At 35.7% G+C, this 15808-nt stretch overlaps 1 protein-coding gene across 1 annotated transcript; it reads right to left on the reverse strand.

Moving 5' to 3' along the window:
* Positions 1 to 891: 891 nt before the first annotated feature.
* Positions 892 to 6514, reverse strand: LOC132065728 (histone H2B.1-like). Its single transcript, XM_059459247.1, has 3 exons — positions 6031 to 6514; positions 4557 to 4559; positions 892 to 1454 (listed from the first exon to the last, which is right to left on the reverse strand). The coding sequence occupies exons 1-3, from the start codon at positions 6497 to 6499 to the stop codon at positions 1069 to 1071; spliced, it is 858 nt and encodes a 285-aa protein (XP_059315230.1). The 5' UTR covers positions 6500 to 6514; the 3' UTR covers positions 892 to 1068.
* Between the last annotated feature and the right edge of the window lie 9294 nt (positions 6515 to 15808).

The raw sequence follows: 15808 nt of genomic DNA on the forward strand, positions 1-15808 counted from the left end.
TGAATTCAGAATATGAAGGGCTTACCCTGACATTATTGTTCTTGCAAACAAGCTTCAATTTCTTTTTCTTTTGAGCCGGATCAAACACCTTTCTACCCCCCACAAAGATTCTTGTTGTTGTATATTGGTTTTTGCCCTTTCCTTGTGTAGAAAGAACAAGGCTGAATCTGATCAAATTAAATGTGACAACTATTCTTCGATAGAAACTTTGGTAAGAATCCAGATCGTTTCCCAAGTACAAAAAAGAATAAACTACTTTTGAATCAACACAAAATGAGTCAAAATGCATATATGACTAGATAATAGAGAAGAAACAGGTAATTTAGAGAATAAAGCATAAATACATAGAGATTAAGTCTGCCACAGGAAAAGTCAAACCCCAATGCATTATTTTGTAAAGTTACTCAACAATTTTAAAAAGTACTTCCGAAATAAGCTTTCATCTATATACAAATTGTGCCTACTATCATATTCCCCAAGATTTAGAGGAAATACAAACACTTCCACTTCAAAATGTATAGCTTTCATATTTTTATCAGAAACTAGAAACGAAAATCAGCATCAACCTTAGAAATCAATTTACCATCTAGGACGATCACTGCATTAGGCCTCTATAATCCAAAATTAAGCAGCTTCAAACCAACTTTTATTGATATAGGTTAACCCCAATACTTCGGCACCAAATTCATACTATAATACAATGTAGACCAACAAAATTGTGTGTGGTAGAAAAACCGATTCCAGAGATCTTAAGCATATTAAACCAACATTATATTTATATAATAAAAGAGAACACATAGCAATTCCACACTAATGGCAAATGATGTAAAACCGATTTCAATTCACAACCAGTAATTAGTAAATATCTAATCACTTCTAAACAAACAAGCATGAAGAAACCAAAAGTAGATTTGTTCATTCACTTAGCAACAACAGCTTAGTTACAATATAGAAAAACAGAAATATCGTCAATTCTAAACATTGGATAATACCTAGCCCTAGTTTCCCAAATTTGCAAACATAACCATAACCTTGTTTCCCAAATTTTCCAAAATAACCCTAAAAATTTCAAGAACTAGTAAACTTAGTTACTGCCTTAGTCCCTTCAGATACAGCATGTTTAGCCAATTCACCAGGAAGCACTAATCTAACCGCAGTCTGAATTTCCCTGGATGTTATCGTAGGCTTCTTATTAATCCTAGCCAATCTTGAAGATTCCTGAGCCAATTTCTCAAAAATATCGTTAATGAAACTGTTCATAATTCCCATAGCCTTACTAGATACCCCAATATCTGGATGAACTTGCTTGAGCACCTTGAATATGTAAATCTTGTAGGTTTCAACACTCTTTTTGGCCTTCTTTTTCTTCTTATCTAACCCATCCTTTGCCGGAAGCTTCTTTCCAGCCTTTGGTTTCTTCTCCTCAGTTGGTTTCTTTTCGGCGGGTTTCTTCTCTGCCTTGGGAGCCATTGAATAGTTTAGAGATTGTTTGAGTATAGAAGTAAAGGATTGCAATGTTGAAGATGCAAATGGACGTTTTGGCATTTATAGGTTGTTGATGTTTGTTTTTATTGGATACTAGTGAACGACGTGGATTGATGATCTGGAAGGAGTAGAAGCGTTGATTTTGAAAAGGGATCAATGGCTTCCAGAGAATGAGTGAAAAGTAGGAAATGTGTAATAAAACAGAGGACCACATAGGGACACATTACATTTGTAAAGAAGAAAAAGGAGAATTGACATTGACCAATAGAAAAGAGGGTTTCCTGGAAAAGTCCTGCGACGCACAGTAGATTTTCGGATCAGCACTTCTTTCTATTTCGTTTTGGATTCAGTTATTTTGTTTGGATTTTTTCCTACACATATAAATATTTCATAAGTCACAATTTTTACATATCTTTGGCATTATACTCAAGTTTGGAGAATTGATCAAAATATTCTTTCTTTTATTTGAACATTGTTTATGGAAATTCCTTTATGACAATTGAGATTGATATTTTTTGTTTATTTTTTCATATTTTTAAAATCTATTCAAGTAAGTTCATTTTAATTATTCTTGTTCTTCATTTCTCAAGGATTAGCTAACACCTTTATTTTGTTTGAAACTCTAGGGATAGAATAATTAACATGAATTTGGGGTGTTAACCCTCATCTAATGAAAATTAGTGAATAATTCCATATTTGGGTGTTCTTAATGATCCTAATTGTTTGAGGGATGTTCAAATTATTCGCATAAACTTATATTATTTGTAATTCGTATATTAGATCTCTTGAGAAGTAGATTCGACCATACAACCTCGATCAATTTACTCGTTTTCTAGTATTAGAATTTATATTTTCAATTTTATCAAAACCTTATCAAAAACCACCTTTGATCGCGTTATTCCATTAATAGATGTAATATTTTGACAACGTGTTTTTCTATTAGGATGAATATAATTTGCATCATAGGGAAGTGAATCCTAGCATATGAATCCTCAAATTTGGAGAAATCATTTCTCCATAATCTGACCATTGACATTCTTTCGGGATAGTCCCTTCCCTGGTCATGAGTTAAGAAAGAGTGAGGCCCCCACAATTGGCTAATTCTTCCTTGATTGCGCCATTTGACTAGTTTCTTCTCAAGTGATGCACACTCGTTGACCGTGTGCCCTGCCTGGTCCCGATGGTAAAGGCACTGTTTGTGGATGACAGAAGGAGTACATGGTGGTAGCAATTTTTTGCTTTGCACATATTCCCCGACGCTTTCCAAAGCTAGCAGGAGCTCCTGTTTTGTTATTTCTATTGATTCTCCTAGTTGTAGGACCTCGTGCCTTTTAGAACAATCGTGTACGAAAACGATTGCCCCGCTGTCTCCGACATGGACCCGGTGAAATTGAATTCGCTGTAAAGATGTGGAGTACCAACGGCTAGACGGTAATACCCCATGCACCTGAACTATAGTTTCGCAGTGACAATCTTAATCTAATGTGTTTGTGTTTCCATTTGTCGTCTCCGCATTCAGAGGCAGAGCTAGCTTATAAGTACCGGATTCAGCATAATTATTAAATTTTGTACAAACCCTGGACTATTTATCTTAAGAAATTCATCGAATATATACAAATTATTTATTTAGAACCCAGTAAATCAAAAGGCTAGAATCAATTATTTTTTCTCTTGTTGCAGTTGTTGAAGAAGTGAAGTATCTTGTTAATTATCAGACATATCCTTTGACAGTATGTGCAGCCGGATAGGTGACTCTATCCACTCTGTTGGTAGGAGCATATACCCCAGAAAAGTACCCATTCAAAGTTTGTCAAGATATATTCTTGAACTGAACTGAAATGGAATATTAAGAATTTCGGTACCCTTCCAGACTTCCTTATCCCAAATGCTACAATTCTTCCCTTAGTTGCTTCTGCATCAAGTGCCTAAAATCTGCCATTCAACTGGATCCTAAATGTCTTGAAACTGAAGTGGAAAATGCTGCAATTTGGTCTCTTGAAGACAACGAAAATCAACTTTCCATTCTTTAAGCAGTGTGTTCAGTAAGTTTCGTTTTCTGGAGTCATTTAGGCCTCTCACATTCCATGACAATACTTTTAGTTTTATCTATACATCAAATAAGGGACTTCCTGCCTTTGCCCTTACTGGTGCCTGCCTCATAATTGATGCCGAATTGGAAAAGATTTTCAAGCTCCGAATTTTCCTTGCCCTTTGTCGCAAGTTTGGTGTCACTGGCTTTTTTGAGATTGTCTGCAACGTACAATTTTGAGCAATAACTCAATAATCATTTCCTCTAATCCTTCCATTTTGACTCCAAAAAGGTAGAATTGCCAGTCAAGGAAACTTCAACCACCACATTTCCGTGACATAAAGATATCAATTAACAGAACAATAATCAAATAGACATGTACAAATAAAAAGGTGCTAAAGATATAGATGAACTTTCAAAAGCCAGTCTGAGACTTGACTTATCCTGCCATATCATAAAAGTGACTTCAGAGAATCAAAGGCTTAACCTGACTACTTAATTTTGCTTTTGCCTGTTCCTTGGGGCTTGGATGGAAAGAACAAGGCTGAAGCTGCTAAAAATAACTGTGACAACTATTCATTGAAAACAAAACTTTTATACGAATCAAGAGCTAAAGTATTGCTTTCACCTTGTAATGCAATGTAGCAATTAATGGAGACTAACTCATAATTACATTTTTTTATCAAGTAACTTACTAACGCATAATTACATAGAGAGTACTTCCAGCATAATTCATTTAAGTATGCCTCAGGATAGGTCAAACGCACAATACATAACACTCCTTAATTAACAAGTTTATGAAATAGTTCTGGAATAGATTCTCCATCTATATATCAATTTCGTCTACTATCATATGCCCAAGATTTAGAGGAAATAACAATCACTTCCAATTCAAAATGTATAGCTTCCATACTTTCTCGAAAGCATTTCAATTTCAAAATCAACAAGAAATGAAAATCACCATCAACCTTAATAAATAATAATTGTGTTACCATCTAGAAAGATTGCTGCATACTATAATCAAAAATTGCAAATGTTTCACCTTCTACCCGCCTCAAAGTGGTATAGGGCAACAAAATGAAAAAATTACTCCTTATTGACATGACTCAAATCCAAACAGATCGACAGAGTTATAGAAAATTCATTTGTCATCACATATGTGATGTAAGTGCAACAAAGTAACACGGCGCGGATACATCTACAAAATACAAATCAAAATATCAAATTCATTAATTTCTGCCCATTTGGAGGACCAATTTGCACTCCCTTTCATAATCTTCTCACAAGCCTAAGGTTCTAAAAAAAATTAATGAAGGCAGCCTAAGGTTCTAATCATGCAGGCAGGAGACGTTAAGGCCTGCTAATACTAAAGGCATAAGAGGATCTAGTTGAGACATCTTTACCACATAAACCATCAAGCAAGTTCACCCTCCTCAGACGTCTACTGGGAACCGTTGTTTCTCAGAGCCTCAGACTCGTTTATGGGTACGTATTCAGCACAATTGCACGGAAATACCTCACATGGGTATGTCAACTTTTTGACAAATTATCAATGTACTTTAAGGAATCTATATGAAGTACCTTCACCCTTTTCCTTGTGTAGAAAGAACAAGGCTGAATCTGATCAAATTAAATGTGACAACTATTCTTCGATAGAAACTTTGGTAAGAATCCAGATCATATCCCAAGTACAAAAAAGAATAAACTACTTTTGAATCAACAACAAAATGAGTCAGTAGCCTTGCAATGCATATATGACTAGATAATAGAGAAGAAACAGGTAATGTACAAATAGAGAATAAAGCATAAATACATAGAGATTAAGTCTGTCACAGGAAAAGTCAAACCCCAATGCATAATTTTGTAAAGTTACTCAACAATTTTAAAAAGTACTTCCGAAATAAGCTTTCATCTATATACAAATTTTGCCTACTGTCATATCCCCCAAGATTTAGAGGAAATACAAACACTTCCACTTCACAATGTATAGCTTTCATATTTTTATCAGAAACCAGAAACGAAAATCAGCATCAACCTTAGAAATCAAGTTACCATCTAGGAAGATCACTGCCTTATAATCCAAAATTAAGGAGCTTAAAACCAACTTTTATTGATATAGGTTAACCCCAATACTTCGGCACCAAATTCATACTATAATATAATGTAGACCAACAAAATTGTGTGTGGTAGAAAAACCGATTCCAGAGATCTTAAGCATATTAAACCAACATTATATTTATTTAATAAAAGAGAACACATAGCAATTCCACACTAATAAAAAATGATGTAAAACCGATTTCAATTCACAACCAGTAATTAGTAAATATCTAATCACTTCTAAACAAACAAGCATGAAGAAACCAAAAGTAGATTTGTTCATTCACTTAGCAACAGCAGCTTAGTTACAATATAGAAAAACAGAAATATCGTCAATTCTAAACATTGGATAATACCTACTTTGCAAACTAGCCCTAGTTTCCCAAATTTGCAAACATAACCCTAAAAATTTCAAGAACTTGTAAACTTAGTCACTGCTTTAGTCCCTTCAGATACAGCATGCTTAGCCAATTCACCAGGAAGCACCAATCTAACCGCAGTCTGAATTTCCCTGGATGTTATAGTAGGCTTCTTATTAATCCTAGCCAATCTTGAAGATTCCTGAGCCAATTTCTCAAAAATATCATTAATGAAACTGTTCATAATCCCCATTGCCTTGCTAGATACCCCAATATCTGGATGAACTTGCTTGAGCACCTTGAATATGTAAATCTTGTAGGTTTCAACACTCTTTTTGGCCTTCTTTTTCTTCTTATCTACCCCATCCTTTGCCGGTAGCTTCTTTCCAGCCTTTGGTTTCTTCTCCTCAGTTGGTTTCTTTTCGGCGGGTTTCTTCTCTGCCTTGGGAGCCATTGAATAGTTTAGAGATTGTTTGAGTATAGAAGCAAAGGATTGCAATGTTGAAGATGCAAATGGACGTTTTGGCATTTATAGGTTGTTGATGTTTGTTTTTATTGGATAATTAAAGATGGCACGGATTAATGAGCTGGAATAGTTAGAAGCGTTGATTGGGGAAGCATTTTAAAGGGGATCAACGGCTGACAGAAGGTATGGGCTGCTTGTTTTAAGATAGTGTCATGGATCGATGACCTGGAGCTCGAAATCGGGAATGTGATGCTGATTTTTGAACGGTGGAGATCAGGATGAAATTATTTGGATTCTAAATTCACTCTATTTCTTATTAGGCAAACAAAACATAAAAAGGCACGACACGTGTACAAGTCTGCTCTCCAATAACCGGTACTCCCTTCGGATAAAAAAAAAAGTGTCCATTTAACTTCTTTTTTTGGGTCAAAAAAAGTATTCACTTATTAAATCAAGAAACAATTAATCTTATTTTTCCAAATTTATACCTATTAAATGTTATGTGATCAAATTTCAATGACTATTTAATTAGAGTTAGTTTAGTCAATTTACATATTTTTTTCTTGAAGTGAGTAGTTTCTTAAGAGGTGTCTGAAATGGCCAAGTGGACTCTTTTTTTATCCGGAGGGAGTATTTCTTTTCAAGACAAAGCAAGTGTTAGATTTAAGCATACTTAAAGCTTTTCATTCTTCCAACACTTACAACCCATAAATTAATCTTGTGTAAAAATTCACTTCTATTTTTCCCTCTAATTTTTTTTTATACATACACCTACTTTAGCTATACGATCAACCTATTTATACAGTCTACCAATACAAATTACATGTTAATGTACCCTATAAATATCTTATAAACAATAGAAGAAGAAAAAAAAGAAGCTAAATTACGTACAAAGGCTCCCCTTCACCAAGTTCAAAAATGAATCGATGGAAATCACTTGTTTCGTAGACATCGATGCAGCAGAGATTGTCTTCTGAAATGTTATACTCCTTCTCAATTTATGTGATATAATTTGACTGGACACGAAATTTTAAAAAATAAAGAAAAACTTTTGAATCTTTAATTTAAAACAAATCAAAATATTTGTGTGGTTAGGAAAAGTGTACAAGTTAGTGCCATGGATCGATGACCTGGCGCTTCAAAATCGGGCAGGTGATGCTGACTTTTGAACGGCGGATATCAGGATGAAATTATTTTGGATTCTAAATTCACTCTATTTCTTATTAGGAAACATGCATAAAAAGGAAAACCAAGGAACCATCAATTTAGAAGTATTGGCTCCAATTCAAGCCCCCGTTTGGCTATAAGAATTATTCACTTTATTCTGAAATTTTTTTTCACTTTTTTCCGGAATGATTTAGTATTGCAATTCCGAATACAACTTAAAACCAGTATTTAGAATCCCAAAAACTCAAAAACTTGTTTTTCAAAATTTTTTTCACTTTTTTTACAACTACATTTCACCAAAAACTACAATTTCAAAAAATGTACCAAACACAACTCCAATCCCAACTCTAACTCCAAAATTTCAAAAAAAAAAAAAGATTTTTTTTATATACTGATGACAAACGGGGCCCAAGATTTCAAGCCTTGTACTCGAATTCATGTAATTCGTACGAGTGCCCCTATCTTGGGGTGGTATTTAATTTTTGTCTCTCAAATTGTTGGTCTTTAAATTTTATCATTCGACACTTTAAGTAATAAAAAAATGATCGAAAATATTCCTGACATTGAAAAAAAAAAAATCGGCCTACCCTTATCTATGACTTAATTTCACAAAGAATAACTTTTGCCTTGTCTCTCATAAGTTCCGTAGGAATTAAATTATCCGGCATAAGTTGTGTAGTGCCTAATTCGGTGGACATAAGCTTATATTTTTGCATCATAATATAACACGAGATATGCCTTACGAGGCATAACTTTATGCCTACAGAAAAGTTCTCTAAACTTATATCGAGCGAATTAGTTACTACAGAACTTACGCTGTAATTTAATTCCTACATAATTTTTGCCGGACAAGATAAAGGTTCTCTAAATTTATGTCTTGCGAATTTTTTTCTTCTTGATAAGACAACAGCGAATTCACGACTCTGCTGGGGATCGAACCCAAAATCTCTGATTTCATAGTTGGCCACAATTTTTCATTAAATGAGAAGTACGGCCACAAAATAAAAACCAGCAATTTAAGGGCCAAAAATTAAGACCAGTCCATTTGAAGGGCAACCCGCAAAGAAAAGAATTGACGTTATATGAGTCATTTCAAGGCTCGAGGCTCTGTAACACGGGTTGGATGCCTTATTTTTTTTTTTTTTTGGTAACCGTCAAATTGTATTACCAGAGTTTCACTATACAAGCTCAAGTCAGAATCATATAGTTTGGACAAATTTGCTCCAAACTTGCAGACCAATTAATAGAATTTGATCACTAAGTATTGAGTAATTGAAATCTCTTGTTCACTTACGATTTGAATAGAATAGAAGAAAATGATATTTTCAGATTTCTTGTATTTTATTTTCACAATTTATGACCATTGGACTATTTTAAAATTTCAAAACTTACCCCAAATTTTTGTACTCCACCTATTTCAATTTATGTAAATACAAAGAACTCAATGTCCTGACCCTAAATCAACTAGTTTAGACTTATGGTTAATTGATTGATTCTTCTGCCATTTATTGTAGAACGTTTCTGCAAATCTTTTAGCTCCTTTTTCATGAACTACATGAATTTATTCTTTTTGAGAGAAATATACTCCCAAAAAAAAAAAATAGTGCTATTCAATTTCCCAAAAGTTGTTAAAACTGAGTTGTGCATATCTTCTGAAAATAATCCAGTGGAGTAGGCAAGAAGTTTCAACGAAATTATCTTTAGGATAGTAATTTCCCCACACGGTGGAAATGATTAAAAGTAAATCAACTCCCAAGATACAATACGTAAGGTAGAAATCAAAGTTGCACTCTTTGATTTTTTTTTTCCTATCACAAGAACTCAACCCAATAGGAAGCGGAAGAAGACAAAAAGGAAAAATAACAAAATGTGTTTAAGTTGGAAGACGGCAGAACTTCTATAAACAGTAGAATTTTCATAATCTTTTAAGACTTCGGTGATGCCTTTTATATACAAACTTTAGTGACCGCCCAATGGGTGCTTTAGAGTCAAGTTAAATTATAAAACAACGTTTGGACTTGAAATGAAGCAACACTGTAACAATCTGTTAGGTGATTTTGACTATTTTGACTATTTCACCCCGTTGATTATTTCCCTAGCTTCACTAGAAAGATATTTGACTTGTGAGGATGAGTGGCGTGATTCACAAGGCATTCGAATGTGATTTGAGTGAGAAAATGGAAATTTTGGGAATTCATAAGTGGATGGTTAACCAAAGTCAACATCAGGGGTAAATGGGTCTCTTTGGAGATTTCGTCAATTCCATTAGGCCCGGAATGTCGATTATGACTTTGTAGAGTAGTTGGTTTGGTTCTTGAGGGACTTGAGGGTATTTTGGTCATTTGGTTGGAAATCTAGTTTTAAGGCGTTTGGTGTTGATCAAGTCAAGATAATCTCTTTTGGAAATTTCGAGCGAACTGTTAAACCTCGAAAAATTTCATGTGGTTATGCGATGAATAGGCCAACTTAAGTTAAGATGTAGATGATGTTCCTACCAGTAAGAAGGGATACTTAATAATTCTAATTAAGATTCCAAAGACATTTGAGACAAGAGAAGAAAGCTCGTAGGAGATAGTTAAGGTAGAGAATATCTTACCCCGAATACAAACGTACCGACAGGTACTCCTGGTGATTTACGGGGTTAGAAGTTGAATGGAACGGATCGAATCGGCGAAATCTGAACTGAATCAGGGAAATTCTGCAGACATCAGTCACCGCCGACGGGCCGTCGACATGTCGACGGACCGTCACTGTGCACCGTCAATATGTTTCTGTAGACTGAGATCTACAGGCGCAATTCGACGGGTCAAGTCGATGGATCGTCGACACGTCGATCGACCGTCAACATGCTTCTGCAATCAGAGATTCTCAGGTGTACATCGACGAAGCAAGTCGATGGACCGTCGACACGTTGACGGGTTGTCGAACCGCTTCTCTGGAACTTTCCAGTTTCAGCTATACATAAATGAGTTGAGCTCCAAATTTTCAGATTTCAGTCTCTCTCTAAGTCTTGAAGGTTCTAGAAAAATTCTCTCATCATATTACCATATATCCAAGGGAAATCAAGGAGTAAACATCAAAAATTAGTAGAATCAAGTGCAAGGATACCCTCTAGGGTTGTGGAAACCAAGAATCTCTTTGGTGTTGAAGTGGGGGTTTTCTCCAAGTGAAGTAATTCCATTAAAAATCCATTCCAACATCATCAAAGGTGAGTATTGTGTTCAATTCATGATATTAAGAATATTGAGAGGTTAAAAGACTTAGATTATGGAAGAGAGGAGGATATGGAGTTCAAATATGGGAATAATGGTATTATTGAGTAGTAACTTGAATTGAATCATAGTTCTTGACATGTTATGAGTATAATCTTGCTATAAATGATATAGATGATATTAAAGAAGTATTACATAAGGATGAATATGGTGTTATATTATAGCTATGGTTATGGATGACTTTGAAATAGAATTGTGAGGATTGAATGATGTATAGCTCGGTGAAAATCATTGATTACGATATTGTAGTGGTGTTATTGGTGTTTGGAAGTTATAGAAACAAAGGAAATGCTGCCCAATTTTCGTTAGCCCGTAGTCGCCTTAGTTTAGCTTCAAGTATGTTTCCGGTTATCTAATCTTAGTGCAAATTCGCTTGAATGTAGAATTGTGAGTATTGGAGGGAAGCAATTAGTCGATAAAGATAGAGCGACGTGAAGGTATGTAAGGCTAGTTCCTCCTTTTTCTAAGGCATGATCCTTATAATATGACTTCCTTTATCTTTCCATAACTCCCTTATATTCCGTAAACTATAAGTCTATGATTATTAAGAGCTTCTCATGAGATGAAGATAAGAAATGTGTTATGAATATGGCAATGATGATGGTAAACTTAAGTCTAGAGACTCCAAAGTTTATGATATGATAGTCTTATGAAGCTAATGATCCTTATATGATTCCTTGATGTTATTTATTGTTGTTAAACTCACCTTATAATGCTAGTCCTTTATACAAGAGACATGATGATCATGACTACTCCATAATGAAATCGGGGGTTCTCGACCTTACGTCACCCCGATAGAGTTGTAGCTTTTAATTGAGTTCTAATGCATGCTTATGATAACACTGTGCCTATTTGGCCGGACATGACACCGCTAAGGCGGGCGGCTTATGATAACACCGCGCCTATTTGGCCTGACATGACATCACTAGTGGGCGGCATGACATGATTACCCCTGACGCTGGAGGCCCGGAGGCAGGGTAATGATGTTATTGATTCAGACAGCTTATGTATGTATGTGTGAAATGTTATAAAGGTAAAAAGTTAACATGCATGATTCCGCCTCAAGAGGCAAGTAGTTACAGTTACCTCTTCTTCTTATGCTTTCTATATTCCTTTATTATGTTACCATGTGTGCCTTACATACTCAGTACGTTGTTCGTACTGATGTCCTTTTCTTTTTAGACTCTGTGTTCATGCCCACAAGTAGACAGGGGGACGGTCCAGATCCTTAGGAGCCAAATCAGCTTGCACATGAGCATGAATCTAATCAAGCTAAATATCCACATGGAGGTGTAGTTTTTGATATATTCTTTTGTGTGCATATTCGGGTTATTGAACACGATGGGGCCACTGTCCCGTCATATGTTCCATTACTCCAGCTAGAGGTTGGTCTAGCTTAATCACTTATTAAGATACGTATGTGTGGGTAGTGGATGTCTTATGATCACCCCAGTGTATATTGTTATATATATATATATATATCATTTTACAGCCGTGAGGGCTTATGTATACATATATATATTATTTTGGTGATTACGTGTGTACAGGTTGGATATGATGGTTAGCATGATGAGTGGTGCTCGATAGTCAGCTCCGGGTACCCGTCATGGCCCACTGGTTGGGTCGTGACACGAACGGTTAGTTCGTAGCGTGTTTTATAGCTAAGATGCATATTTGGTTTGTATCCATTAAGGTTCCAGATGAATCTCGGGTTTTCGGGGTGAAAGGGTGAAAAACCAAAATTTCTGGTTTTCAGTGATTCTGGTTTCCTTCTTTGCGTTCGCGAGAGTTAGGGGCCCGACGGGTCGAGTTCGCGTTCACGTTCGCCTAAGGGAAAATGGGTCTGGGCCAGGTCGACTAACCCATCGCGAATGGTCGCGTTTGCGTAGGCCCAGGCCTGGTCGAAGGTCGCATTTGCGAGGTTGTCTCACGTTCGCGAAGAAAAAATGACACCTGGGCAGATTTTAAAAATCCCATGTCGTGATTTGACCTCTCATTCACATAATTGGCATTTAGGAGCTCGATTTGAGGGGATTTTGGAAGGTTTTGCAAGATACATCCATTAGGTAAGTTCTTAATCTTCATATTTCGATTATATCATGAATTATTAAGGGCTTTCAGGCTAGAAATCATGATTTGGATTGGGGAAATTGAAGGTTTATGATAACTAGGCTTGAACTAAGATTCTCTTCAATTGAGCATGAAATTGATGTTGGATTTGATTGATTTTTCAAATATAGATGGGTAAACTATTTATGGAACGAATTTTCCATTTTGCCCCTTGTGGCTCGGAATCCTATTTTAGGTAACTTTTTGGGTTTGGATTTAAAGTATGCTATTATGGGTATCATTAGATTTGTATGGCTTCCTAAAACAATAATTTGACCTTATTGAACTCGATTTTTCTACGAAATTACAGTTTTAACCTTTGGGGGTAAAGAACGGGGTTTTAGGGTTGATATTCTAAACCCAAATCTTTTATAAGGTAATATGGGTATCGTTTGACTCGTATTCTTACGTATAATCTATGTTTGAATAGATTGAGATCGTTCGAAGGCTCTACGAAAGGGCAAGACATCATTGTGATTTCAGACTCTTATTCTAGGCATGTTGAAACTATGAACCTTAACTTAAGCGTTTTGGTTGGTTAAAGTTGGACTAATAAGAGGGGACAATGGGGTAACGTAAGAGGGTACCGATACTTGTGAGGTGACAAGCACTGGTATCGGATACAGTACAATGATAAGGATATTTGTGTAATTTTAATTGTATTGTCTGGTCTGACTATCATGCTCTGGCCATTAGCTGATAGCATAGATTGATTTGTGTTTGTGATTGGGTTATGAGGTCCCTTATTTATTGTTTCTATGCTTCTTACCTGTCTTATTTGTGATTGTATGTTCTCATCACTCCTAAATACTCGTTTAGAAGATTGAGTCTTTATTACTTAGCTTGATGGCTTATTATGTTGCATGTCATATTTATGTGTGTGTCACGATTTATAGAATTTGAATGTGTGTCTACCAAGAGATGAAAAAAGCCTTGCATCTGCATATCTTCACATCTTATTGATTTTCATGTGTGTGTGTCTTATTTGGCTTGTTGTTTGATTTGCCTTAAATGCCCTTTGATGTTTGACGGACTTGAGGATTAGAAGCTTCACATAGGCTTATAACCCGCGATTATTATAGTTTATTGTGATTACTATTACTGTGGACTAATAACAGTTAAGTGTAAGGGCAATAATCGTAGGCCAACTCTCATCTCCGTTTTCATTTGGTTGGTTGATGATACGGCTGAATACCCGTTGTTTTTGTACTCACGCTACACTTGCTGCACTCTTTTTGGTGTGCAGATTATTTGCCTAGTACCAAGTGGTTCACGTAACTTAGACTACGCTATTAATGATATTTTAAGACTATAAATTGACTTGTATGATTTTCCGCATGATTAATCATCTTTTCATAAATTTTGGGTTGTTCCGGAGTTATTGCCTTCGGGGGTGAGCACATGCTTACGATCGAAAATGGTACTCTCAATTTCAAATTATTATTCCTTCTATTTTGATTTATTTAAATATTATGTATTATTAAATATATAATAACATGTTCCAATAGAAACTGGCATGCGTTCGCATTAAGAACACGAGGGTAAAATAAAAGTAGCTCTCAATCAAAGTTTATGAAATTAACTCCAATTTAAAGGAGCAAACAGGAAGGGAGAGTGTTCACCTAAAATCAGAGCGGCACATAAAATAACAAGTAGGGAGAGTTTGATGAACATCAAGATCCGTTGTACTCTAGTTAGTTAGGATATTCGGCTCTCACCAGAGAGACTTGGGTTCCAGTCGGGCAGCATAATTTCATTTTTTCAGTTATGTTTCTTTCTTTTCTTTTCTTTTTTTCCTTACTGGATCGGTAAAAATAAGGAAGTATGTATTGATAGTCCTTTTTCTATTAGAGATGGTTTAAAATTTGTGTAAAATCAAGCAGCTCTCAATGAAATATGCATTTATTTTTCTGAGCACTTAATGGAAGTGTAAATCTGAATGGTTTAGACCTTAGGTGCATATATCTACATTAAGTTTTAAACACTTATTTGGTCTGAATAGGTATTAGTCATTAAGATCTCGAACAAAATCTTAATATCATTAAGAGGTTTTTTGTATGAATAATTTTTACTGCCCCTCTATCTAAAACCACCAGCTCCACCCCCATCCCACCCCTCCAACCTCACTCCACCACCAACCCTACCACCCTTACCCCACCCTCTCTCCACCCATCACCCCGCCTCCACTAACTATTTTTGCCATCATAACCACCACCAGCACTGTCAACCACTACCACCCCCAACCCCACTATCCATTACCGCTAACCACCTCTGCCATTAAAATGACCACCACTACCCTTACCTTTCCAACCCCCACCACCACCTACCTACCTTTACCCGTTGCCCCATCCCCCCTCACTTACCACCTCTGACTTCACAACCGCAATCACCACCGTTTACGACCACTACTAACCACCAATGACAATCACCACTACTGATAGCTATTACTGTCGGTTGCTACCACACCTATCAACTTCACCATTATACATATATCAGCAACTACCACCATCGCCCGCTATCACCATTGTCGCCACTATAACACTAATCACCTCCACCATTACGACTATCACTAATGCCACCCCTAATATCTCCACCATCACTAGCTAACACAAATGTTTATTTTTATCAAAAAATAATTTTATTTTGTTATATTTAAATTTATTTTCTAATATTTAGTTACTTTTTTAGTTAAATTGTCTTTTTATGTTTAAATAAATACCTTAAGCATCTGAAAAACAAACAACCTTAATAATTCAGTGTTCAAATCAAGAAAAAAGATCTTAATTATTGAGATATGCATTGAAATTCAGACGTCTTAATATTG

Source organism: Lycium ferocissimum, chromosome 7 (assembly GCF_029784015.1).
Source record: "Lycium ferocissimum isolate CSIRO_LF1 chromosome 7, AGI_CSIRO_Lferr_CH_V1, whole genome shotgun sequence".
Classification (NCBI taxonomy): Eukaryota; Viridiplantae; Streptophyta; class Magnoliopsida; order Solanales; family Solanaceae; genus Lycium; species Lycium ferocissimum.